This window comes from Nicotiana tomentosiformis, chromosome 5 (genome assembly GCF_000390325.3).
Source record: "Nicotiana tomentosiformis chromosome 5, ASM39032v3, whole genome shotgun sequence".
NCBI lineage: Eukaryota > Viridiplantae > Streptophyta > Magnoliopsida > Solanales > Solanaceae > Nicotiana > Nicotiana tomentosiformis.
Genome location: NC_090816.1, coordinates 82,266,554 through 82,293,313, shown reverse-complemented (window position 1 = coordinate 82,293,313; position 26,760 = coordinate 82,266,554). Strand labels below are relative to the sequence as shown.

General features: G+C 39.4%; 3 protein-coding genes across 3 annotated transcripts; 2 read left to right on the top strand and 1 right to left on the bottom strand.

The window, feature by feature from the left end:
* Positions 1-1,375: 1,375 nt before the first annotated feature.
* LOC104098378 (probable calcium-binding protein CML14) lies at positions 1,376-10,814 on the bottom strand. Its single transcript, XM_009605094.4, has 2 exons — positions 10,284-10,814; positions 1,376-1,667 (listed from the first exon to the last, which is right to left on the bottom strand). Exon 1 carries the CDS (start codon positions 10,737-10,739, stop codon positions 10,296-10,298), a length of 444 nt encoding a protein of 147 aa, XP_009603389.1. The 5' UTR covers positions 10,740-10,814; the 3' UTR covers positions 1,376-1,667; positions 10,284-10,295.
* Positions 10,815-19,877: 9,063 nt separating this feature from the next.
* LOC138892676 (uncharacterized) lies at positions 19,878-21,376 on the top strand. The gene is made up of 4 exons (XM_070176412.1): positions 19,878-20,076; positions 20,190-20,479; positions 20,857-20,913; positions 20,996-21,376. Exons 1-4 carry the CDS (start codon positions 19,878-19,880, stop codon positions 21,374-21,376), a joined length of 927 nt encoding a protein of 308 aa, XP_070032513.1.
* Positions 21,377-25,538: 4,162 nt separating this feature from the next.
* LOC138892675 (uncharacterized) lies at positions 25,539-26,258 on the top strand. Its single transcript, XM_070176411.1, has one exon. The coding sequence runs from the start codon at positions 25,539-25,541 to the stop codon at positions 26,256-26,258; it is 720 nt and encodes a 239-aa protein (XP_070032512.1).
* Positions 26,259-26,760: the final 502 nt, after the last annotated feature.

Below are 26,760 nucleotides of genomic sequence, written 5' to 3'. Positions count from 1 at the left end.
TCTCGAGCTACTATTTTATTGATGAATCTCCGGAACCATCTTTTGGGTACTTCACCGGGACACAACCCTCATCTTCCCGGGGAGGAGTCATCGGTTCATATACACTTACTTGCGAGGTCAATGTTCCGCTACTATATGGTACCAGGGATAAAATCTATTTCAAGCAATATCGTGTCATCATGCGATCTGTCCGCGTGTCAGAGCCGAATTTTACCAATACAGTTCTTTCCACTGCCTTAAAGAAACATGCCCTGCCATTGTTAACTTATAGACATTGTAAATCAAAATAGATGTGAGTAATAGGCTCTTCTTCCCGAGATGCATAGCTGTAAACTTTGTTTACATAATCATACAAAAGAAAAAAGATATTCCACTGCCATGAAAGTCCTTTTGAATTTTGATATCGCCTCATTTTACTCGTATAGATAAATATTAAAATAAGAAAACAAATTGCAATAGTTCTTTTTCACTTGCCTATATTGTACTACTATAGTTCTGACCAAGAAATAAGCAGAGACCAATATGCAACTTCTAGAATAGCATAATATTTTTGTCATATCACGCAGTTGGAATTGTCAGTCATGGTGTCCAAATTAGGGCAACTGCAGAAAGTATAGGCGTGGTCGAAATTATTTGCATCAAAACAAATAGTTTAACTTAAATAATTTTTTTAAAACTTAAATAGTTAGAAAATCAAATGAAGCATTTACTTATTAATTAAGTAATAAAAATTTAATTAAAAAGCACATTGTCTTCTTAAAGGAGGGGTGAAAAGCATGCTACGGGGTAGTTTGAGAGTAAAAAATATGAGTGTGGTCTTAATCACGGAGTGAATAACGCGGCCCTAATGAGTTTTATGATTTCTGAGCAATTTGAGCAGCATAGACCGGACATCTGAATGAAAGATGCTTTTTCAGATTGATTTCAGTGATTAAAGAGGGCAGAAACAGTACAAGCAGCCACAGGATCCACAATCATTCAACCAATTATTTTTTATTTATTTTTTCATCTTGTATTCCGTATCCGCTTTAAGAAGTAAAAATTGTTCTCACTGTTCTGTTCTTTATACACCTTACATTACAGGAACTCTTTTCTTTTCGATTTTAACTTTTTCAATTTCCTCAAAAGAACCAAAATCAAAACCAAAACGGACAGCTGAAACTTTTTGAAAACTCAAACCAAATATGATAAAAAGAAACCCAAAATAATTGACGATATTGGCTCAGTGAGCTTTTCCAGTTAAGTCCAAATAATGAATACCCCAGCTCGCTGAACTTTTGGACCGCTGCATACATATTTTCAGTTTAAATTGATTGATGCTGCATTGGAGATGAAAAATAACTTGGTATGCAGATAAGTTCATCAGCACAAAGGGTAATGGAAAAGCGGACATGATGGGTTAAAGTTACAAGACATGAACTATACAAAACAACTGTATGCCTCAAGTACTTCTAGGTTTTAGATGACTATGCATATCAGAATTGCTAAATAGCACATCCAGGATTTCATCATAATCTGAATCACAAATTCTTCAATCACAGCAAACAAATAGAATCTGTCAAGTCAAGTAGCAAGCGAACTTGCTGAACGGAAGACTAAGTTACAAAAGGGTAAAGTCTGGTACTTGCTTCATGCAACGAATAACACAGCAAAAGATTGAAAATCACCTGCAAGGCAAAATGTACAGTAAGACAGGTTAGGTCACTCAAAGCCTTCAAACAAATACTATCACAGATGTCTCAACGGATATTCTTATTAATAATGCCACCCCAAACCTTAACCAAATCGTCAAGTTTCAGAGCATAAAGCGAGCTCAGAATGGGCATTTCGGGCCATTTTTGAGTTTAGGAGTCGCCAAGTTCTTAACAATATTTATATTATGAAACAGTACAAAAAAAAAGATTTTTTCCTTATATTTACTAGGCTCTTCCAAGTGGCTCCAGCAACCTACTCACCCATCCCCCTCCAACACAACAAAAAAAATAAATAAATAAAATAAACAAGGAGAAAAAAGAGAACAATGGGAATAGATTGAATTGAATAAGGTATTTCGGTCACTAAGGATGAACCATCAACTCTGCATTTATCCCTCATAACTAGATAAGAGATAAGGAGGAGGGGGATCCGTGCTCAACTTTCAGTGAATGCATAACTTTATTGAATATTACTGTCAACCATTTAAGGTAAGCCCTTATTCTCAAATCCATGCCAGAAAGCACAAAAATGCTATCTCCACCACTCACATCCCCTTCTCATGACTCGTTATAAACAGTGTCCGCATTAATTAGGACTATGGAAGCAATAAACCAAAACCTTAAGCAGTATGTTCTAGTTTAAAGTACCTTTTCAGTTATCTTGCATAGCATTTACTATGGAGATTGTAGCATACAAGTACCTCGTCTTTCTTTCAATTTATTAGACTCTCTTTCCTTGTTGGTCTATCTGAATCATCTCCAGATATCAAAAAAAGTACAGAGAGGACTAGAGGAGAGAGGACTTATTTAAATTGTCTTTATAACAGAAAAATCCACTATTTTTAGCTTCGGAACTCCCCGGATAAAGGGACCTCCTTTACACTCTTCTCTACATAAACACCATGCTTGGTTCGCCACCCAGGTTTCGAACTCTTGAAGTAGCTTACCACACATCCTGCGCCAGGATTCAGAATCTAGACGTGACCTTACTACATATTCTGCATTGTACTAGCTTCACCGTTGAACCAAAGCCCCGGGACATAGAGAGGGTTTATTTAAACTTGTCACTTCTGCCTTCATATGACATGTTCTAACAAACGACTTCACTTTCACAAATTTATCCAAATAATTTAAGTATGTCATAACATTTGTGTGGCTATAAGACTTTTGAAACTTATGGTTTTAAGCATGCCAAAACACTTGTGTGGCTACAGAAGCTTGTAATTAAGGGTAAAATGGAAAGTTTATGTAAAATTATTTAGAAACATGTCATTCATTTTGGAACAAATTGAAATACAGTCACAAAGACTGGAATTGAGGGAGCTCAATATTTGTGTATAGCAGTAAACTTGAAACTAATGTCTTATGGCTTAAGCTGAATAAATGATACTCTTAACAAAACCAAGTCTGCCTCTCCAAGAAAATTAGAATGAAAAAACTTTCTTGATAGAGATGTATGTTTTACTACACTCATATTCATAATATCTAAGAACAAAGCAGCCTTGGCAGGGATAAGTAGCGACAAAGTAGTAAAGTCCCAAAACCGCACTCTCCCAAAACCCGGCATCCGAGTGTATTATTCGCCCTCTACAAATTTTGCATATTTTTGTGGGAGAAATATTTCTATTTTCAACAATTATGTATGCAAACTTTTAGTTTGGTGGCAGCTTCGTTGAATTCAATATATTCCGTAGAGCTTTTCGAAAACAAGTATATTAAAAACAAAATTTAAAGGACCTGAAAAATTTTAATCTATCAGATTAAGATTTCCTGCTTTGTATAAAAAATGACTCAACACAAACAAACAACACAACAACAACAACCAAGTATAATCCCATTAGTGGGGTCTGGGGAGGGTAGTTTGTACGCAGACCTTACCCCTACCCTAGGGTAGAGAGGCTGTTTCCGATAGACCCTCGGCTCACTCCCTCCAAGAACTCCCACCTTGCTCTTGGGGTGACTCGAACTCACAACTTCTTGGTTGAGAGTGGAGGGTGCTCACCACTAGAGCAACCCACTCTTGACTCAACACAAACAAAGACTTAGAAATCGCACTGGAAAATTTTCTCACAGTGCACACTGTAAACGACTTGCTTTTTTAGTCGATACCAACGCTTGGCCACCCAAAAGTAAAAACTCTAGCACCAGCCCTGATCCTTGGTAGTATTACAATTTAGGAGCTGTCACTGACAACACATAAAAATATTTGATGCAAGTTTCTGATATATCTGGCCAAAACAAGATGAACAATGGGTTTATGATTAATTGAGTACAGAATTTGTTGAAGAAGCACTAAATTTAAAGTTTTTCCTAAGACTCCATTTACCAATACGTGACATATTTTCCACTTGTTCCTTAACTGTCATTCCTAGTATTTCCATTGCTGCCCACTTGTTTCTAGTAGCAAATAGCAATAACTTTTTTCCATATCTGAACTCCCCACCCCACACACACGACCAGCATTACCATGTACATTTTGACTCACAATCACATCCAGCACCTGCCATCATGCCTCTCTCAACTTCTAATGCTGCCACCATTCAGCAAGGGAGGTCAGAGGTGGATTCAGAATTTGAACAATATAGGATCGAGTTCGAAATGCAACCACAATCCATTTGATTTATTATTTACACTAATTTAGTGACTTTTCTAACACACACACAAAAAGTCCGAGCCAAAGCTACATCTGCCCATGGCCAAGGTGTCGGTTTCTAAGAATGGCACTGACTTCCAATATCGAAAATATCAGTATCATATAAGGTAAATGTACATGAAATTCTCAACAACCAAAAAAAGGCAACCTCTCGTATTATTATTATTATTACTATCTAATAAGGAGGAATAAGCTAGCAGGAGGTCAACATGCCTGCTTGGCACCTCAAGGGCGTTCTGGTAAGTGAATGGAACAATGTGATTGGATAAAAAGGAATCTTACTGTAGCTGACATATGGATATTTGAGTGACTAGACCGAATTGCCCCTTGCTTATCTTAGCATACATCACCACATTATATCCAAAAGCTTTTCTAAGACGTGGGTCCCAGCTGACTCTTTATTTATCATTTTGCCAGAGCAAGAATACGAATTTTCTTATAGCCATTGTACAACTCTTTGAAAATCATGGGGCACATTTAATAACCACGTGGCTAATGTTACTTTTAATACTTACTGGGTGTATTCTTATCCATACAATAAATCATTTGACTGGAGATACTGTTTGATTTAATTTAAGTACAGTAGATGTAAATTAAAGGTTGGAAACTATATACAAATACTTAACATGATTACATGAAAATTTTATCTTAAGATCTTGCTTAAAAAAATTTAAAAAACTTTCATCATTTGTTATGCAATTTGGAAGTTTTGATGTGATTAGCTTTTTAAATAGTCTTTATCTTAATTACTTGCATTGCTTTTTTGAGATTTTTATTAATTATTTTTACTCTTACTTATCATTAGAAACTTGATCATGCAAAGAATTGTAAATTTATATGTTTAAAATCAATTGTTATCTCTATTTTAATTTTGAATATCTTTCAATGAAAGATCTTAAAATTATTAGATCTTTTAGTATCGACAGTAAATAAATTGTATCATACTTGAAATATTTATTACTCCCTATGTTTCAAATTAGATGAGGTACTTTCCTTTTTATTCTGTTCCAAAATAAATGATACATTTCTAAATTTGGAAATAATTCAACGTTAAACTCTTCATTTTACCAATTTTACCTTTAATGAGAAGCTTTTATAACCACACAAATGTCATGGCCCCACAAAACTTATACCCCTTAAGCTTTTAAGACCACAAGTTTCAAAAGTCTTCTTTTTTTTCTTAAACTTCGTGTCGAGTCAAACTACCTCATCTAAATTGAAACGGAGGGAGTATATCCTTGTAATATTTCATCTAAAGCAAAAAAAAACAATATTGAAATTGTAACACCCCGAAAAATTTCGAAGTACTTAAGTGTAAAGCCCGGTAGAATTTGTGAAGAAAATAATGTTTCATGGTGCCGGACTAGGTTTACGTGTTTAAGGATTGTAGCTCGCCGCGGCTCGAACCTTTTGGGTTGAACAATGCGAAAAGTTTTGGCGGAATAGTGCATTTCTGCGGTCCATTATGCGACCGCACAACCACTCTGCGGATCGCATAATGGCAGCAGAGTGAGGCAGTTAATTGGGTCAGTTGGAAGCAACCATGCGGTCGATTATGCGACCGCATAACTGTTATGCGGTGCATTATGCACACTTAGTTCTTTTGGCTATTTTGTAACCAATTATGCGACCGATATGCGGTCCGCATATCGGTTGTTCGATCGCATACCTTGTTCCGGAGCTCCATTTTTGGGTTTTTAAAACCCGACCCTATTTCGTTAAATACACTCTTTGGGCCATTTTTAAGACATAATCTGATATTTTAGAGTGAGAGAGAGTGCCCTAGAGTGAGAAGGTGTTCTTCAATAATTTTTCTTCAATTCTTGCTCAAGTTTTGGAAGATTAAGAAGGGAAGCTCACTAGGTCTTCATCCTAGAGGTAAGATTCTACACCCTAAACCCTAATTTCGAAATTTTCTGAAAATAGGTAACTAGCAAGATAATTTTTGGGTATGAGAGTTAATTATTTTACATGCATGTGTTATCAAAGGGTGTAGGAAGATTGTTTGAGCTAAAAATGGTAAAGATTGGGTTGTGGGATGATGGAATCCTTCATAAAAAGGACATTGAAACCTTATGCACACCTAGTGTTTGATAAAATGCTCAAGTGAGCTAGAACCATGATCATCTTCCTAATTTTGATTCAATTTGTTATATTTCTACAATAGATTGAAGTTGCTAAGAATTCCGGAACATTTAAAGTGTAAGGAAGCTCAAGTGAGGTATGTTGGCTAAACTTTCTCTCTTGGAATTGAATTCCATAATGTTTCCGTGAGTTTCAAAGTATGGGTTGCGTATTAAAATGTGGTGGCTTGAATCGTATTTCAAATGAAAGCTAGTATGCCAAATTGTGTGAGAAAATCTCAATATTCTTAAGACTATCAATTGCTCATATGTGTACCTAAAGTCTTGATTGGGAATGTCTTATTGGTGATAACCTATAAAGATGGTTGGAAGTGAAATCAGTAAATTGGGAATATAAAGTGTGGCCAACGTGCCAATAGTGAAAGTTATACTTGTGACCAATGGTGCCAATGAAATGAAATAATGTGAGAAAGATTATGAAATGAACTTTAACTCAACTATTCCAAAATTGACTTCGACAATATAATCGGCTAAAAGTTTATGAACTCAAGTGATGCTCATATGTGGTTGTTTAGGCTAATGCTATGCTTTGTAAGTAATTTTCAATGTGTTTTGCGTTCTTACATATTCGTGAGTGAAAATTGTGTATGATTTTAATTTGTACTTCGATTGCCAATCATTCTACTCCATTTATTGGAAAGAAATCGATTGTGTTTAAAGCCTTCATTACTAATGAATTTAAAGTTGTGATTTCCGAAATATTCTACTTGTTGATAATTATGATGATGATAATCTATGAAAGGAAGAAGTGAAAGTGTGGAATATGAAATACGGCCATTGCGCCATGAATAAAGAATCATAGGTATGGCCAAGAGAGCCAATGAAATAATAATGTTGTAAGTGGTTGAAAGTACGGATTAGGTGATATGTGGTGTGAAAGGTTATGAGATGTACGTATTTGTACTTTTATTTTCAATGTGTTATGAAACCCTATGGACGGTCTATGAAACGCATAGGTATATTGTGTTATGAAACCCTATGGACGGTCTATGAAACGCACAGGTATATTCTGTTATGAAACCCTATGGACGGTCTATGAAACGCATAGGTATATTGTGTTATGAAACCTTATGGACGGTCTATGAAACGCATAGGTATATTTTGTTATGAAACCCTATGGACGGTCTATGAAACGCATAGGTACATTGTGTTATGAAACCCTATGGACGGTCTATGAAACGCATAGGTATAATGTATTATGAAATCCTATGGACGGTCTATGAAACGCGTAGGTATATTGTATTATGAAATCCTGTGGACGGTCTATGAAACGCATAGGTACATTGTGTTATGAAGTACATTGTGTTATGAAGTACATTGTGTTATGAAATCCTGTGGACGGTCCGTGAACGCATAGGTACATTATGTTATGAAATCCATTGTGATATGAAATCCTGTGGACGGTCTATGAAACGCATAGGTACATTGTGTATAAGAGGTATAGATGTACGGTATGAATAAACACTATGGACGGTCTATGAAACGCATAAGTGTATAATATGATATATGAACACTAAGGACGGTCTAATGAGACACATTATTAATGCAGACAATAGGTGCCCCTTTTGTTGTCCTTGTTTGTACAGGTTGTTTCAATTACATTATATTATGTGTTCCACGTATAGATCATATGGGCATTCTATGTTTGAAAGAGGATTTCTAGCTATACATACTAGTGCTATTCGACAGTACTAACGTCCCTTTTGCCGGGGGCACTGCATCTTTAATGGATGCAGGTGATTCTACAGCAGGTGGCATTGATCAGTGATAACAGTACACTCCTTTCAGTCGATTTGGTGAGCCCCACTTCATTTCGGGGTCATGCATCTTTTGTTTCTCATGTACTTTGTGGTTGAGGTATAGCCAGGGCCTTGTTGCCGGCATTTCCATATTACTCTTCAGTTGTACTTAAACGTTCCGTAGACAGGTTGTGGGTGGTATTTGATGTTGGGAATTGGATTAGAACTGTTAGTATTTGGCAACATGTTTTTCATTAAATCTATAAACTCGTACTATTTTGGAAATATTGAATGATGCTGTTAATGGAAATGAAATGGAAGCGGTTAATGAAAATCTCTTCAGTATTTAATTAACGGAGTACATCTCCTCTTTATTCACGAATGAATTGGGTAGAAGGAATCTAACAGGCTTGCTCGGTCGGGTTCACTCGGTTGAGCGCCGGTCACGCTCCTCGGTTTTGGGGCGTGACAGAAATACATGGGGGAAAATGAGCATAAACCAATACAATAATGAAATGTGCCTCAACAAATGATTGAACTATAGGAGCAAAAAAAAGTGTCACGTCTTCTACCAAATTGAAAGATCAAAATGTCGACCTACCCCCAAGGTTGAAAATTAAATGCCACTCCTACCAAGAGCTTTCACCAATTTAGCATTGACTTTACGGTTAGTATATAGTAGTAGCGGTGGCAAAATAGATAAAAAAAATAATCCATCCATTTTATCTACTAAAAATGAGTTGGATAATGAACTTTTTAAAAATGGGTCAACTATGGATAAGATCCATATTATCCACTTAAAAATGGATAACCAATGGGTTTAACTTTTATATTTGCAAAGACTTAAAGTGAGGGTTATTCAAGTTTGGAAAACTAGAAATTCTACCAAGAGTGATCATATTTAAGAAGCCACGGATAATATTATCCGCCGGTTAACCCAATTTCTATCCATTTAGGTTAAATATTTTATCCATTTTTGCATTACCTATTTTCAATCTGTTCATATCCGATCTGACCCGCCCATTTACCACCCCTACAGTAGTAGTATCCAATAAGGTGAGATCCAAAAAACATAAAACTAAGTTTTCACATAGAAAAAGATTTTCTTAGCTCAATATTGAAATCTACATGGAGCTGAATCAGAAAGACAAGATTGAAAAGCAAAAGCGAAATTTCACAGCTACTAGATTATGGAAAAGCATAAATTTAGTACACAAATAAGCAAATGACATTGATTTTATTAAAACATATAATAAATAGAGTAACAAAATACTTTATGTAAATTATCTTATTAATGATTTTAAGTGATTTTGAAACAACTATTGATCGTCTGAAGATAAACTCTAACATAAGAGTATCTTTTAATAATGAAACTAAAATTGCACTCCAACATTTAGGAGAGTACCAAAAATATACATATAGATATGGATTGTTCACATATTTAATTTTGATTTACAAAAAAAGAATAGTAGATTGTTATAAGTAACTCCTAAAGGCATCTACTGCCATATACAATAATAATATGGTGGATTAAATGCAGAAGTGAGTGAGGTTTAAGAATAACGTTACGGGTGTACAATCGAACCAAAAACCCCACCAAACTGATAAGTAAAAACAAACCATTTAAAAAACCCAATTAGGTTTGGTTTGATTTGGTTTGGTAAAGAGTAAAAAAATCCAAACCAAACCGACATATAAATATATAATTTTTATTTATACTTTTAAGACTTTATATAGAATTTTCTTTAAAAAATATCTAGAAATATTTGAGATCCTCTCATGAGAAGTAATATTTAATAAAACTATGAAGTGCATAGCCCGGGCATACTCTCACTAGTCTCTTCATAAACACAAATGAGCTGAAGCACACACATTAAAAAACATTTCAATGGTTGAATTTTCCACGACGGGCACACATAATCCGTGAAATAGTTTTAACACGAATAACAAGCCAAAATAAAAATAAAATTAAAATAAACAAAAAATAGAGAATTTGCAAATATCAAAATTATAAGATTCAAATTCTAAAAAGAAAATGCAAAAATATACTCACAGGCAGGGGAAATCACTTGGCGCACATTCGGGCAATAAAATCCTCGTAACGGATCTTGCCATCGGATCCAACATCAACTTCTCGAATCCACTCATCAAACTCCGCAGCTTCCAGCTTTTCCCCAATACTAGTAAGGATATGCTTGAGATCCGAAACAACGACGCAACCGGTACCGTCTTTATCGAGGACTTTAAAAGCGTCACGGAGCTGACGATCAAATGGCTCCGGCTTCAGATGTTTGGACATGAGTTCAAGGAATCGGTTGAAATCGAAGGGCAAATTGAGCTTTTCCTCGGTGATTATGGACTTGAGTTGGGCTTGGGTCGGGTTACCGCCCAGTGAACGCATAAGGATACCTAGTTCCGATGGGGCGATTTTACCGTCGCCGTCGGTGTCGAAGAGGGTAAAGGCCTCCTTCATGGAGGATACTTGATCGTTGCTCAGATCTTTCACCATTCTCCTCTCTCTTGAAAGGTTTCTGGACGAAAATGGAATTCAAAATCAATGAAGTTCCAGGGCAATTCCACGTTGTAATTGCGAGTTTAAGTTTGGCCCGTAGAAATTGAAAACCTGCACGCTCAAAACTCGGTCCAGATTTGAGGCCCATATGGATGGGTGATTTTGCACAAACAAATTGCCGAAATATGACACTTCTGGGGGTGGTCTTTATCTTTTAACCACCTTGCATCATAAGCAGATTTTCATGGTCAAAAATTAAAAATATTGCACATGAGGTAAGTGAGGGGGATTTGCATCTATACCCAGTTTTTGGGTCACATTTTAACCTATACCCGCTTTGCAAATAAAATCGCAAACGTACCCACTTTTCGGGTATCTTCAGGCATACGGGCCTGAAGTAGCAAAAATTTATGTCTCAAGTTTGAACTTCAGAATTTTTTGCCTGAAGTGTAGCCTTATCAAAGCAAAACTTCAGATATTTTTGCCTGAAGTTTGGCCTGACTTGCAAAAGTAATCACGCAAACTCCAGTTCATAGCGCAAGGGAAAACTTCAGTTTCCCCTCACTTCATAGTGCAAACTTCAGACAAATTAGTCTGAAGTTTTTCAATTTGTAGTGCAAACTTCGGGAACTTCAGTTCATAGTGTAAGGGAAAACTTCAGTTTCCCCTCACTTCATAGTGATAACTTCAGACAAATTAGTCTGAAGTTTTTTAATTTGTAGTGCAAACTTCAGGAACTTCAGTTCATAGTGCAAAGGGCAAACTTCAGTTTTCCCTCACTTCATAGTGCAAACTTCAGACAAATTAGTCTGAAGTTCTTTAATTTGTAGTGCAAACTTTAGGAACTTCAGTTTATTGTGTAAGGGCAAACTTCAGTTTCCCCTCATTTCATAGTGCAAACTTCAGACAAATTAGTCTAAAGTTCTTCAATTTGTAGTGCAAACTTCAGAACAAATTAACTTTTCAGTGTAAATAAGAGCTGGTTTGGCATCACATCGGGCTTTACCTCATGGGGAATTCTTCATGTTCTTCATACTGGATTTGGAACTTCTGTATATTCAGTATGAGATAAGCACATAACAAGATGAACTAGAGAGTATATGTTGCGCTCTCGGTGCATTTGGATTTGTATCTCGAGCTTGCAAAATAAAGGATTGTAAAATTTGCAGAAGCCCGCATTTATCTTCTGTTGACAGAGTTTCTGAATTCAAATAGAGGACAATAACAATACTCTGTTTTATTATTTTATGACAGTATTTGATCAAATGTAGGTTAAGTTGTTAATTTGACTTCACATTTTATTAGTGAATATATTAAAGTAGTGGTTGAAAAGTTAATTTGATAGACAAGAAGATGAGGAAGAAAGGAGCGCCTAGGTCAGGAGGAAGAAGAGGAGGCGTCTGAAGTTGTTAAAATTAGGGTATAGGTTAAATAATTTTAAAAATATGGGTATAAGTTAAATGGGGGCGACCAAATAATGCGCCCCGTACAATTTTTACGGTAAGTGACGGGCAATACTTATTCAAGAAAATTTGTACTCTAAATTTGACTTGAGAACTCAGTTACACACCCTGACTATACAGGTGATTTTTACCCCCCTCCCCCTCCCCCCCCCCCCTCAAAAAAAGAAATTCTAATTTAAAGTGGAACTAATGACACCGTGAGAATATAATACCAGTCTCATAGTATGAAGTGCTTTACACACGGGCCATGTCAGAAATCTTCTATATTTTTTTATTTTATTTTTTTTTTGTTTTAGTTTATTCAAGGTTTTTTCTTTTTCTTACTTTTTGGTCCCAATTGTCACGTCCTTAGTCGTTAACTAAGTACACGTGCGGCACTTGACAATTTGCTCACGTTCTTGCTATGCCAAGTCAGCCTTACTACACTCAAGATCGCTAAGAGAATGGTAGAAAGAACACAAGAGAATTGTTAAATGAAGCTTTGTATTAGAGAGAACTTGAATTGTTTGCTTGATGAATTACAAATGAATGGCCTCCTTTATATACTAGTCTCCTAGAGGCTAGTATGTAAAAATTAATTGTTACACAAGTCCTTAATATTTACAAGATAAGGGCTTTCTCTAGAATTCTCTACAAGCCTAGAAGATTCCAAGGACTTTCCTAGCAAATCCATAAACATCTAGGATCTTCCAAAGGAAATGTCCAGACTTCTCTAGAATCTTCTCACAAATGCAAGCATTCCTCCTATGTAAGCTTCCACATGGCATTAATATATGCCAAATGGCACTTATGTGACATGATGACATGGCGAGTCATCACACTCTCCCCCACCTAATGTTGCGACGACCGCGGCGCAATGTTGCTGCATAAACTCTCGGATCTTATCTTTGAATTGCCATAAATCTTCATAACGTTCCCATGTGGCCTCCTCCGGTGATTGCCCCTTCCAATGGACGAGGAACATTGCGGTGGCTTTTTGCCCTTGTTTTCACCTTGCCTGGTAATCAATAATAGCCTCAATCTCCCGGTCGTGCGAGGCGGTGATAGTAATAGGCGCTCGACTTGATTGGCCCCTACTTGGATCATCATTGTCTTCATGATAGGGCTTAAACATGCTAGCATGGAAGACAGGGTAGATCTTAAGATATGATGGCATGTCAAGCTTGTATGAGATCTTGCCTACCTTGGCGACTATCTTAAATGGCCCCTCATACTTGCGAATCAGATTCTGATGCATGCCTCGTAGTGCCTTAAACTGTCTTGGATTAAACTTCACCATGACCATGTCCCCAACTCTATAGTCCGTGGGACGCCGCTTACGATCTGCAAACATCTTCATCTTCTTAGCTGCCTTATCCAAGTAGGACTTAGCAGTGTCAAGCTGCTCCTCCCATCCTTTAGCCATATGATAAGCCCCCAAACTCTTTCCCTCGAACGCGGCTGGTAATAAATGTGGAGTTTGTGGCTGTTGGCCTGTGGCTAACTCAAATGGTGTCCGTCCCGTGGACTCACTCCGCTGCAGGTTATAAGAGAATTAGGCGATGTCTAGGAGCCTTGACCAATCTTTCTGATGCGCGTTTACATAATGCCTCAAGTAGCATTCTAGTAAGGCATTGACCCGTTCCGTTTGTCCATCTGTCTGTGGGTGGAAACTAGTGGAAAAGTGCAGTTTCGTGCCAAGTATATCGAATAATTCTCTCCAAAAGTTCCCAGTAAAACAGCGGTCTCGATCACTGATAATATGCCTTGGTAAGCCCCAATACTTCACCACATTCTTAAAGAATAGCTTGGCGGCTTCCTTGGCGGTGCAACCTGGTGTGGCGGGCATGAAGGTGGCATATTTGGAAAATCTATCCACGACCACCATAATAGTACCATAACCGTCAGACTTCGGTAGGCAAGTGATAAAGTCCATAGTCACGCTCTCCCATGGACGCTCTGCAACTGGTAGTAGCTCCAAAAGTCCTCCGGGTTTTTGTTGCTCAACCTTGTCCTGTTGACAAACAAGACAAGTCTGCACATAACACTCTATGTTATCTCGCATGCGCGGCCAATAGTAGACTGACTCAACCAAGGCCCTAGTGCGATGTTGGCCTGGATGACCAGCCCACATTGTGTCATGACTCTCCCTTATAATCCGCCGTCTAATATCTCCAAACTTAGGCACGTAGACCCGCCGACCTGTGGTAAGTAGTAGGCCGTCTTCAACCCAAAAATGTCTCGTATTGCCCTAGTTGGCTAACTCGATAAGTTGTTTGGCTGCTGGATCGTGTTGCATGCCTTCTTTTATAGCCTCACGAATGTCCCATCTTGTTGAAGTGATTGCAGCAAGCTCGGCTTTCCGGCTCAAGGCATCAACTACAACGTTACCTTTGCCCGGCTTATACTCTAGTACATAATCAAATTCGGCCAAGAAATCCTGCCACCGAGCCTGTTTTAGGGTGAGCTTCTTCTGCGTCTGAAAGTAGCTAGTAGCTACATTGTCGGTCTTGACCACGAACCTCGACCCAAGCAAATAATGTCGCCATGTACGAAGGCAATGCACAATAGCACTCATCTCCTTCTCTTGCACTGTGTAACGCCGCTCCGTCTCATTTAACTTGCGACTCTCAAATGCTATGGGATGCTTATCCTGCATCAAGACACCCCCAATGGCAAAATCTGAGGCATCTGTATGCACCTCAAATGTCTTGGCAAAGTCAGGTAAAGCCAAGACTGGATCCTCTGTTACAGCTGCTCTGAGGTCTTCAAACGCCCTTTGACAATGCTCCGTCCAAACCCATGGCTTGTTCTTCTTTAGCAACTCAGTCAATGGTGTGGCCTTTGCTGAGTAGCCACAGATGAACCGACGATAGTAGTTAACATGGCCAAGGAAGGATCTCAACTCAGTTACCTTTATAGGTGCCTCCCACTCCTGGATAGCACGTACCTTAGCCTCGTCCATGCGTAGCTCGCCATTGCTAATAACATGGCCTAAGAAGTGCACCTTTGATTGTGCAAACTCGCATTTCTCCCTCTTGATGTATAGCCCGTTCTCCCGCAAGACTTGGAAAACCTTCCTTAAGTGCTTCATGTGCTCTTCCAAGGTATTGCTATAGATGACTATGTCGTCTAGGTAGACTACCACGAACTGATCAAGGTAGGGATGGAAAATCTTATTCATAAGGGTGCAAAATGTGGCAGGTGCATTGGTTAAGCCGAAAGGCATCACCAACCACTCAAAGGCTCCATATCTCGTCACACATGTTGTCTTTGGCTCATCCCCCTCTGCAATGCGACCCTGGTAGTAGCCCTTGCGAAGATCTACCTTGGTAAAATACTTGGCTTGCCCAAGTCTATCGAATAAGTCAGCAATGAGCGGGATTGGGTACTTATTCTTCACCGTGACCTTATTAAGTGCTCGGTAGTCTATGCACAAGCGTAGTGATCCATCCTTCTTCTTTTGGAACAATACTGGTGCGCCGAAAGGTGCCTTTGATGGGCAAATGTGACCAGCATCTAGCAACTCTTTCAATTGTTTCCTAAGCTCCTCTAGCTCGGGCGGTGCCATACGATATGGGGCAAATGCGGGTGGCTTAGCCCCTGACTCCAACTCAATCTTGTGATCCACCTCTCGCCTAGGCGGCAAGTGCTTAGGCAACTCCTCGAGCATGACATCTTTGTTTTCCTCAAGCAACTTTTCTATGCAAGGTGGTAGTGTCTCTTGAAAACTCTTGTCTTCCTCCAGACTTGCGATGGTTGCCACGAACGTCGGCTCCCCCTTCTTGATCCCCTTTATAACCTGCATAGCTGAGAGTTGTGCTTGGCTCTGTCCGTGTGGCATAGACACTGTAGGTACCATGCAAGCTCCTTCTCGCTCCATAACCAAGAGATGTTGGAGGTAGGGATCGATCAAAGTATGACAATGTCTAAAGAACTCTTGTCCCAATATGATGTCAAAGATATCCATAGCGGTTACGGTAAAGTTTGTCATACCTTTCCAAGTTCCCAATTTGACACCAACTCCATTAGCTACCCCACGAGCATTTTGTACCTCGGCATTCACGGTCTTGACGCGGGAGTTAGTTGGAGCAAGCTTCAATTCTAGTCTTTTTTGTGGCAGCCTCAATCACGAAATTATGAGTTGCTCCAGTATCCACCATTGCACGAGCAGGCTTGTTGTTGATGGTGAGATCCATGTACTGGTTTCCATTCTCGGTAGGTTGGATAGATTGATTTGTGACAGCACCGCATAATCCGATCATACCTAACTGTGCGGTTCCTGAACTCTCTCCTTGCGGCTGCTCCTTCCGTTCACGGACCATGGCGCTAAGGCTCTTTAGGTCGGGACAATTCCTGAAGCTGTGCGGCCCTCCGCATATGTAATATCCCTTCTTCTCGGCTTGTGCCTTCTTCTCGACGTAGCCCTGACGGCCACTCAGCTTTTTGGAATCTTGAGTCTTGTAGTATTGTTGTTGTATCTCCTTGCCTTTGCCACGGTCTCCCCCACCTTTGACATTGTTAAACTTTGATGCTTTGACTTTTCCTTTGTCATGCTTATCATGCCTGAAATCCATCAATGATTCGGCCTCTACTATGGCTTGGTCTATATTTGCAACTTGCCGGCGTTGTAACTCCTGCTTAGCCCAATTTTGCAACCCGTCCATGAAGTGGAACAACAAGTCATCATTGGTCAGGTTGGGGATTTGAAGCATAAGGGTAGTGAACTCCTTGACATAGACACGTATGCTCCCTGTTTGCTTCAACTCCCTAAGTTTGCGCCTTGCCTCGTACAAGACATTGTTTGGAAAGAACTGTCACTTGAACTCGGCTTTGAACTGATCCCACGTGCTAATAGTACATATACCTTTATCCACGTCGGCCATCTTCCTTCTCCACCATAGCATGGCAGTCTCTGAGAGGTACAACACCGCCATGTTGATCATGGCCTCGTCGTCCTTCACTTTGCCGTGCTTGAAGTAGTTCTCCAAGTGCCAAAGGAAGTTTTCCACTTCTTGCGTATCACGAACACCTTTGAACACCGGGGGTTTAGGAGCCTCGATCTTGGCCTCCCTCGTCACCACAACATTACTGGGTGCCTCAGTCACGCCAGCACTAACATGCTCCTCGAGTGACTCTATATTTGCCTTCATAGCATCAATAGTACTCAAAGCCTCCATGAGTCTGCACTCTAAGGCAGTGATAGTTTGCCTTAGTTCCATCTCGGTCTGTGTACGTCCCTCCAAGTCATTTCGGATGCTCTCAATCTCTTCAAGAGTGTGCCCCTCAAGAACGCTAAGGGTGCCTTCCACCTTCCCCAAGCGTTGGCCAAAGATCACCACGGCGTCTATCCTCGCGTTCATCTTCATCACCCACTCTTTACCGAGCGAGACGTCCTCAGGCAGGACCTCCACTTCATCCTCGCTCACCTCAGTGGCAGATGGTTCTTGGGATGTAAGCCCTTCATTTAACACAACCTCAATTGGCACCTCCTGGCCCTTGTTGGTGGCATTTCTCTTTTTGTTACGGCCGCTCTTGCCAGCAGCATCCTGGATGACGTTGGCTTGAGTGTTGGCAGCGTTAATTTCTCTGTCGTTCGCCATTCCCTTAGTCGCAACCTTTGCTCTGATACCACGTTGTCACGTCCTTAGTCGTTAACTAAGTACACGTGTGGCACTTGACAATTTGCTCATGTTCTTGCTATGCCAAGTCAGCCTTACTATACTCAAGATCGCTAAGAGAATGGTAGAAAAAACACAAGAGAATTGTTAAATGAAGCTTTGTATTAGAGAGAACTTGAATTGTTTGCTTGATGAATTAGAAATGAATGGCCTCCTTTATATACTAGTCTCCTAGGGACTAGTGTGCAAATATTAATTATTACACAAGTCCTTAATATTTACAAGATAAGGGCTTTCTCTAGAATTCTCTACAAGCCTAGAAGATTCCAAGGACTTTCCTAGCAAATCCATAAACATCTAGGATCTTCTAAAGAAAATGTCCATACTTCTCTAGAATCTTCTCACAAATGCAAGCATTCCTCCTATGTAAGCTTCCACATGGCATTAATATATGCCAAATGGCGCTTATGTGGCATGATGACATGGCGAGTCATCACACAATTCCATATTAATTTTTATTTCCTTTTTAGCGCCCTATTTATCTCATTTCTTGCTCCCTTTCTTCTCTTCTAATTTTTCCTAGTTCAGTTGAACTTAGCCAAAAACATATTTTTCTTTCTCTCCTTTCTACTTCTTAACAAGTTCGTGCATAAATAAAAACAAAATCGACTAATATAATCAAATTTATGAGAAAACCGATATGAAAATAGATCAACAATTTAACACCTAAGAATTTTTTAATCCATCACATTCACATTTCTTTCTTTAAGTAGGTTAATAATTACGTTGAATTGTTAATAAAATAATTTTAACCTTTTATTTCCCAAATGATTGATAAATTATAACTTTACTTTAAATTTTAGAGAAAATAGAAAATAATAGGTGAAAATAAGAAAAACAAAATATTAAAGCATGATTCAAATTAAAGATAGTTAGAAATGTTATTAGTCGGATCTTAGATTAAAAGAGACCAATTCTTTTAGATGAAAGAATATAGTTAGGTGAAAAATCAAATAGAAAGTGAAAAGCAATTCATTGGGTCGCATTAGCTCCCTACACAATTTGAATTTATTTTTTGAAATTTTTATAATTATATCAAGCTCCACTTCCCTTATAATTATAATGACTCGATCGGTCGTTTTGCTTTCTAGATCCTCGTTCCCTAAATAATACTCCTCGTATGTGTTTATACTATTTTATGACTTGCGGGGATCATGGGCGGATCCAGCATATTGGGTACGGGTTCAACTGAACCCATAACTTTCGACAAAAACCAAGCATATACTGTACAAATTCAGCAAAATTTGGTTATATATTAAACTATGAACCCATAAACTAAAAGAGGCTATGGGTTTAGTGGTGGAAAACGTCATCTTACTTCCATTCCGTGCTTGGAGACCAGAGTTTTATTCCCCACTTTCACTCTATTTTTTTATTAGAGTTGTTGGATCCTTTTTTGTCCTTTTCGTAGTTTGTAACACATCAGCACATGGACCCATTTGTTCCTTTTCATTAAAGAGGGCTCTTTTCTTCCTTAAAAGTTATGGACCCATTAAATCAAAAATCATAGGGAATCTTATTCTTCTCGGGACACATCAGATTAAGAAATTGAAGCTTCTTAAACCCCAAACTTTTAAAGTTAGGGTTTCAAAAATTAAAACAAAGGCTTACAATCAATCTTCTTCTTGATTTTGCTGGTACGAATCTATGGCTCTATGGTTATGATTCTCTATTATGATGTAGTTTATATATTATAAGTTATAATAATGGTACAATTGCTCATTATCTACTTCTTATGGATGATTTATTTCTTTTTTTTTGAAGTTTTTTTGCTGGCAATTAGAGAAGATGATTGTTGAAAATTTCTAATAAAATAGATGACTGACTATCTTATTCAATATCAATTTTGCAGGTAACACTTTGCTTCTTATATATATATGACGATCACGAGATTTTTTAAGGCTATTCCAACTCCTCCAAGTTCCGGTACTAGCTCTCCTTTTCCAAGTACTTTTCCATGTCCAATTATTCATGATAATATTAAGCCTTCAACAAAATTAAACAAAGATGAAATGTTGAATTTGGATTTTACACCTGATCCTGCTGAAAGAAAGCAAATCTCAGAATATTCTCCTAATCTGCATGACCGAGTGAGGAGGTATTATATTAAAGAAGGACCATGTCAACCTTGTAATCATAAGTTTCCAAAAAGAATTTTTGGTGGACTACTGCGTCAATTTAATTCGGAGTGGTTTAACACTTCATACTCGGGTTGGTTAGAATATAGTATTAAAGTTGATGCGGTATTTTGCTTATGTTCCTACTTATCTGGAGTGGTTTAGCACTACATTGCTTTGCTCATCAATTGCAATTGACTCTTGTAGCTGTTGGAAAGAAACATTATGATGTGGATCAATTTTTTGATATTGTTGCTAATGTCTTGAATACTATTGGAAGTTCTTTTAAGTGCGGGGAGATGCTCAGAGAGGATCAAGCACAAAAACTAGAGGAATTGTTTATGCTTGGTGAAGTTGATACGGAAAGTGGACTAAATCAAGAACTTGGACTTCAAAGGCAGGAGATACCCGTTGGGGATCTCATTTTAAGACAGTGCATAACTATATTGCATTATTCTCGTCAATTATTCATGTTCTTGAAGTTCTTGCAAGTGAAGGTGCAAATTATTTTGAGAGATCAATGGCAAAAAGCCTAGTGAATGACATAAGATCTTTTGAGTTTGTGTATTTATTGCATTTGATGTTAAAAGTATTAGCAATTACAAATGCTTTGAATATCCCTTTGCAAAGAAAAGATCAGAATATTGTAAATGCTATGAAGCTCGTTGGTTTCACCAAGAGCCAATAATCAATGAGAGAGTCTAAATTGGAATCTTTGATAGTCGATGCCTCTTCATTTTGTGCCAAGCATGGCATTATGATCCCTGAAATGGATAAGAACTATCATCTTGGAAAGTCAAAGAGTAGGAGTTCAAGTGTGACATACTCTCATCATTTGCGTGTAGATAATTTTAATGTTGTCATTGATTTGCAGCTTTCAGAACTTAATAGTCGTTTTGATGCAGTGAATAGTGATCTACTTCTTGGTATGGCTAGTTTGAGTCTCAGATAATTCTTTTAAAAATTATGATAAAGAAAGAATTATAAAGCTTGCTAAACTTTATCCTCCTTAGTATAGTATTTCCAAGCTTGAAGATCTTAACTACGATCTTGACAACTATATTCTTTATGTAAGAGAAGACCGTGATTTCTTTAACTTGAAAGGGCTTGGAGATCTTTCAGAAATACTAGTTGAAACAGAGCAGCACAAGACTTGGGGACTTATTTATTTGCTTGTGAAGTTGAGTTTGATATTGCTTGTCGCTACTGCAACGGTAGAAAGAGTTTTTTCTTCAATGAAATACATCAAAAATGACTTGCGGAGCAGAATTGGTATTGAGTTTATAAATTACTGTTTAGTTTGTTATATAGAAGATGAAGTATTTGAAAGTATACCTAATGATGCGATCATTGATCGTTTTCAAAACATGACAAGTCGTCAGGCACAATTGTAATGGTGATATTTACCGAATATATGTTATGTTTAGTGGTTCGGTACTTTTAAATATATTGAATATTAACACTCGTACATAGTTAGGTTATTATTGTATAGTAACTTGAGATTTATTCTAGAATTTTAAATCTTAAACCCATAAAGTTAAATTCCTGGATCCGCCTCTGGCGGGGATGGTTAGTTCGAGTTTGGAAGGGTTCGGGTTGAAATCGGAACACTTAGTTCCTTAATATTGGCTTTAAAGGGTTAAGTTTGACTTCGGTCAAAATTTCTAGCAAACGACCTCGGAATCGGGATTTGACGGTCCAAATAGGTTTGTATGATAATTTTGGACTTGAGCATGTGTCCGGATCGGGTTTTGGATGAACCAGGAGCGTTTCAGCGCATAAAGTTGAAAGTTGGCACATTGAAGATTTTAAAGTTCTTTAAATTTGGTTGGGAGTAGGTTTTGATGTTATCGAGGTCCGTTTAGGATTTAGAGCCTGAAAATATTTTCTTATGGTGATTTAAGACTTGCACGCAAAATTTGGTACAATTCTGAATAGTTTAGGTATGATTTGGCATGTTCGGAGCAAGTTGGAAGAACTTGAAGTTCATAAGTTGATCTGATTTGGTTTGGGGTGTGATTCTTAGTTTTGGTGTTATTTTTCGCATTCCGAAGGTTCGTGAAAGTCCGTCTCATGATTACAAACTTGTTGGTATGTTTGGACGGGGCCTCGGGGGGCCCCGGATGACATTCGGACGAGGCACGGAACTCATTTGGACTTGGAAAGAATAGCTGAAGCATCAGAGTTTCTGGTGCAATCGCACCCTGCAGAGGGCCAGCCGTAGGTGCGAGCTTGCAGAAGTGAGCCAACAGCCGCAGAAGCGACCCAGCGTGGGCTGCCCAGAGATCGCAGATGTGGAGCATGGTGCGCACCTGCGAAAGCACAGGTACGATGGAAGCAACCGCAGAAGCGGTCCCGCAGAAGCGATCCAGTTTTTCGCAGATACGGAAGTAGGCCAACTGGGAGAGAGCCGCATCTGCGATGATCTTTCCGCAGATGTGGAGCCGCAAAAGCGGAAGTGCTAGAGGCAGAGAGGTTCATTTAATACGGGACTTAGGCAATTTTTGACTCATTTCTTTCACTCCTTGGGCGATTTTGGAGCTTCTTAGAGATGGGTTTTCACCTAGCTATTGAAGGTAAGTAATTTCTATCCCATGTAAGTTAAATACATAGATTATGGGTAGATTTTAACATGTAAAATTGTGAAAATTATGGTTTTAGTTGAAAAACCTAGGTTTTGATAAAAATGGGATTTAACCATGAAAATGATTATGAAATTGGGTGAAAATTATATATTTGAGTTCGTGAGGTTATGGGTAACAATTATCTTCAAAAATTTCCGGAATCCGGGCACGTGGGACTGAGAATAAATTTTAGAAATCTTCCAATTGGGGGTTGGGTAATTACTTTAATAGTTAAATTATGAACTTTTGAACACATATTGATTAATTTATATAATATTTGACTAGTTTGGGGTTGTTTAGCACCGAGTTGTGGATTTAAGCATACTTGTGGATCGAAAGTGAGCTTGAGAACGAGGTAAGTTTCTTGCCTAACCTTGTAAGAGGGAACTCATCCCCTTAGGTGTATTTTTTTGTTGTGAATTACTTGTGCGGGGAGCTACGTATGCACTGGGTGACGAGAGTCCGTGCATAACGATATTTCACGAGATGTCCGGGTAGACTTAGATTTAAATCATGCCTTGATGGTACTGTTATGTTTATTATGCATATTAATTATCTAAAATAAAGCTGAGATTAGGGATTGTAAGGTTGAAACTCTCCAATTTAGATTTCTTATTTTTGGGAAGAACTGAGGAATATATATAATAACTCTAAGAAACACTTGTCCACTCGTGTCGCAAGTGCTTTCACGAGCGAGATAAACTTCTTTACTCTCATGAGAGCAGGCCGTTCGCCTTGGCAGGTTAATAGATGCATCTATGGATCGTGTCGTTTGACCCTCAGTAGTGCACACAATATATATATATTTTGGATCGGGCCGTACGACCTCGGCATAAATCGTGCGTAATAATACTCAGAGCCTAATTATACTTGCTATTGTTTTATGGCTTGAGAGGTTACAACTATTTAATGACGGAAATAGACTTGGGATTTACTATTAGTGAAAGAATTATTTATTCACTGCTTGTTATTGAGTTTCATTAGTATTTATATAACCCATGCTTATTTAGAATTTTGATATTTTATTGTTAGCCCATAGTAAGTGTCGAAGTCGATCCCTCATCATTACTTCTTCGAGGTTTGACTAGATACTTGCTGGGTACATGTTGTTTATGTACTCATGCTACATTTCTACACTAACCGTGCAAGATCTGAGGCAGGTGCATTTGGTAGTCATCCCGGCGCGCACTCGTGATACTCCGAGACTTAGCGGTGAGCTGCCTTCCGAGTCCGTTCTGTAGCACCCAAAGTCTCTCCTTTGTATTTACTTTTTGTCTACTTTATTTCAAACATTAGTTAGTGTTTTGTATATTCTACTAGTAGCTCATACACTTGTGACACCGGGTCTTAGAATTTTGCTAGTAGACACTTGATGATTTTGAGTATTTATTTCACCACACCTGTTCTTAAAATCGTTCACACTTTATTTTATTAAATTTCTCACCTCTTACTTATTTAATAATTAAAAATCAACTATTTCTAAAATGTTAAAAGAATAAATACATGGCTAGTTCACCGTTGGCTTGCCTAGCGACGATGTTGGGCATCATCACTGCCTATAGGGAAATTGGGTCGTGACAACATGGTATCAGAGCACTAGGTTCACGTAGGTCTCACAAGTTTTGAGCAGGCCTAATAGAGTCTTGCAGATCGGTGCAGAGACGTTTGTACTTATCTTCGAGAGGATATAGGGTGTTAGGAAACTACTCTTTCTTCATCTCCTATCGTGCAGTTGATGTTGTGCTAAGTATCTTTCTCTTATTCTCTCACATACGGTGAGAACGCGCGTGGCAGATGTACCCGATCATGGAGGAGTTGCTCCCCCTTTTGCTAGAGGTTGAGGTAGAGGCCGAGGGAGGGCTCCAGCTCATGCTAGAGGACGAGGACATCCTAGAGTTGCTCCGGTTATGCCACTAGTGGACCTAGTGGAGGATACTATTATTGAGAAGCAGGGTGAGGCGCCTGCAGCATAGCCAGCCCCGGTGGATTTCATGTCCGCAGCGGGATTCCAGGAGGTCATGGGCCGTATGTTGCGGTTCATGGATTCTATGACTCAGGCTGGTTTATTTCCAACAGACCCAGCCACATCTCAGGCGGGAGGGGGGCACAGACCCCTACCGCTCAGGCTCCAGGGCATGCAGCTGCCGTATATCAGACTCAGGGCATACTACTCGTGGGCGGAGCTCAGCCAGTTGCTACAGTTATACCTGAGCCCAGACCAGCTGCGGTCGGCGATCCGCAAAAGCTATTGGACAGATGGACTAGGCTACATCCTCATGTATTTGCGGGTGAACGACATGAGGACCCCCATGACTTTATTGATTGGTGCAAAGACAGACTGCACAACATGAGGATATTAGAGTCACATGGGGTGGACTTTACCACCTTTCAGCTGGAGGGCAGGGCCCGTAGGTGGTGGCAGTCATATCTTCTCGACAGACCAGTAGGTTCTCCTCCTATGACTTAGGACTAGTTCACACGCCTCTTGTTGGACAGATATATTCAACCATCTCAGAGGGAAGAGTTGCGGTTTAAGTTCGAGCAGCTCCAACAGGGTTAGATGTTGGTGACCGACTATGAGGCGAGATTCTCTGAGTTGTCTCGCCATGCACTTATGATACGTCCTACCGATGCATAGAGAGTATGGAGGTTTGTTGCCGGTTTGCACTCTGGTATCCAGGCCACTATGGCCCGAGAGGTTGAGATGGGGACTTCTTATGAGCTAGTTGTGGAGATAGCTCGGAGGATCGAGGGTGTTCATCAGCGGAGCTGAGAGCAGGCGATGAGGGATAAGTGGTTTCGATATTCTGGACAGTTCAATGATGCCCCGGCTAGGGGCAGGGGTTAGTTAGTGAGGGGTCAGTCTAGCATGCACACATATCCAACACCACCGCCTCCTCGGGGTGCTCTAGTGCGGCCCTATTTCAGCGCCATGCCAGAGAATTCCTACCGGCCACTAGCTATTCAAGGTTCCTCCAGTGGGTATTCAGGCCATCAGGCTCAGACTTCATGTCAGCAGTCCTCCGTTCCGAGGGGTTGTTACGAGTGCGGGGATCCTGGCCACATGAAGAGGTTTTGTGCCAGACTTCGGGGCAAGGTAGTACAACAGGGTCATCAGCCTATGCTTACAGCACCAACTGCCGCACCATCTGTCCGGCCACCTAGAAGCAGAGAGCAGGTTGGTAGGGGTCGTCCTAGAGGTGGAGGTCAGGCAGGTGGAGGCCGGTCAGATGGCACTCCATCTAGATTCTATGCTTTTCCGGCCAGACTAGATGCAGTAGCCTCAGATGCCGTGATCACATGTATTATTTCTGTCTGCGTTAGGGATGTTTCGATACTATTTGATCTAGGGTCTACATATTCATATGTTTCATCTCTGTTTGACCATTTCTTGGGTGTTCCTCGTGAGTCCTTGGGTGCTCTTGTTTATGTGTCCACTCCAGTGGGCGATTCAGTTATTGTGGATCAGATCTATCGGTCTTATATTATTACTTTCTATGGTTATAAGACTAGAGCAGACCTTCTGTTGCTCGATCTGACCGACTTTGAGATCATCCTGGGCATGGATTGGGTGTCTCCGTATCACGCCATCCTTGATTGTCATGCCAAGACTGTCACCTTGGCAATACCAGAGTTGCCTAGATTGGAGTAGAAGGGTTCGTCTGTCAGTGCATCTAGTCAGGTTATCTCCTTTCTGAAGTCTCGACACATGGTCGAGAAGGGTTGTTTTGACTTATCTAGCCTGTGTTCGAGATACTACCACAGAGACTCCAGCGATTGATTTAGTGCCTGTGGTCCGGGAGTTCTCTGATGTGTTTCCTTCTGATCATCTAGGCATGTCACCAGATCGTGATATCAATTTCTATATTGACTTGGCTCCAGGTACCCAGCCTATCTATATTCCACCGTACCGCGTGGCTCTGAAAGATTTAAAAGAGTTGAAGGAACATCATGAGGATTTGCTAAAAAATGGGTTCGTTAGACCAAGTGTATCGCCTTAGGGTGCACCGGTGTTATTCGTGAAGAAGAAAGATGGTACTATGCGAATGTGCATTGATTACCGCCAGTTGAACAAAGTTACCATTAAGAACAAGTACCTGTTGCTGCGTATTGATGATTTATTTGACCAGTTGCAGGGTGCTAGGGTGTTCTCT

Bases quoted from the DNA above. Each gene is read 5' to 3' on its own strand.
- LOC104098378 (XM_009605094.4), bottom strand. From the start codon at position 10,739: ATGGTGAAAGATCTGAGCAACGATCAAGTATCCTCCATGAAGGAGGCC.
- LOC138892676 (XM_070176412.1), top strand. From the start codon at position 19,878: ATGTTGAATTTGGATTTTACACCTGATCCTGCTGAAAGAAAGCAAATC. The intron at 20,077-20,189 runs GTTGGTTAGAAT...TGACTCTTGTAG, and splicing joins GTTTAACACTTCATACTCGG to CTGTTGGAAAGAAACATTAT. The intron at 20,480-20,856 runs GTGCAAATTATT...ATTGATTTGCAG, and splicing joins TGAAGTTCTTGCAAGTGAAG to CTTTCAGAACTTAATAGTCG.
- LOC138892675 (XM_070176411.1), top strand. From the start codon at position 25,539: ATGCCAGAGAATTCCTACCGGCCACTAGCTATTCAAGGTTCCTCCAGT.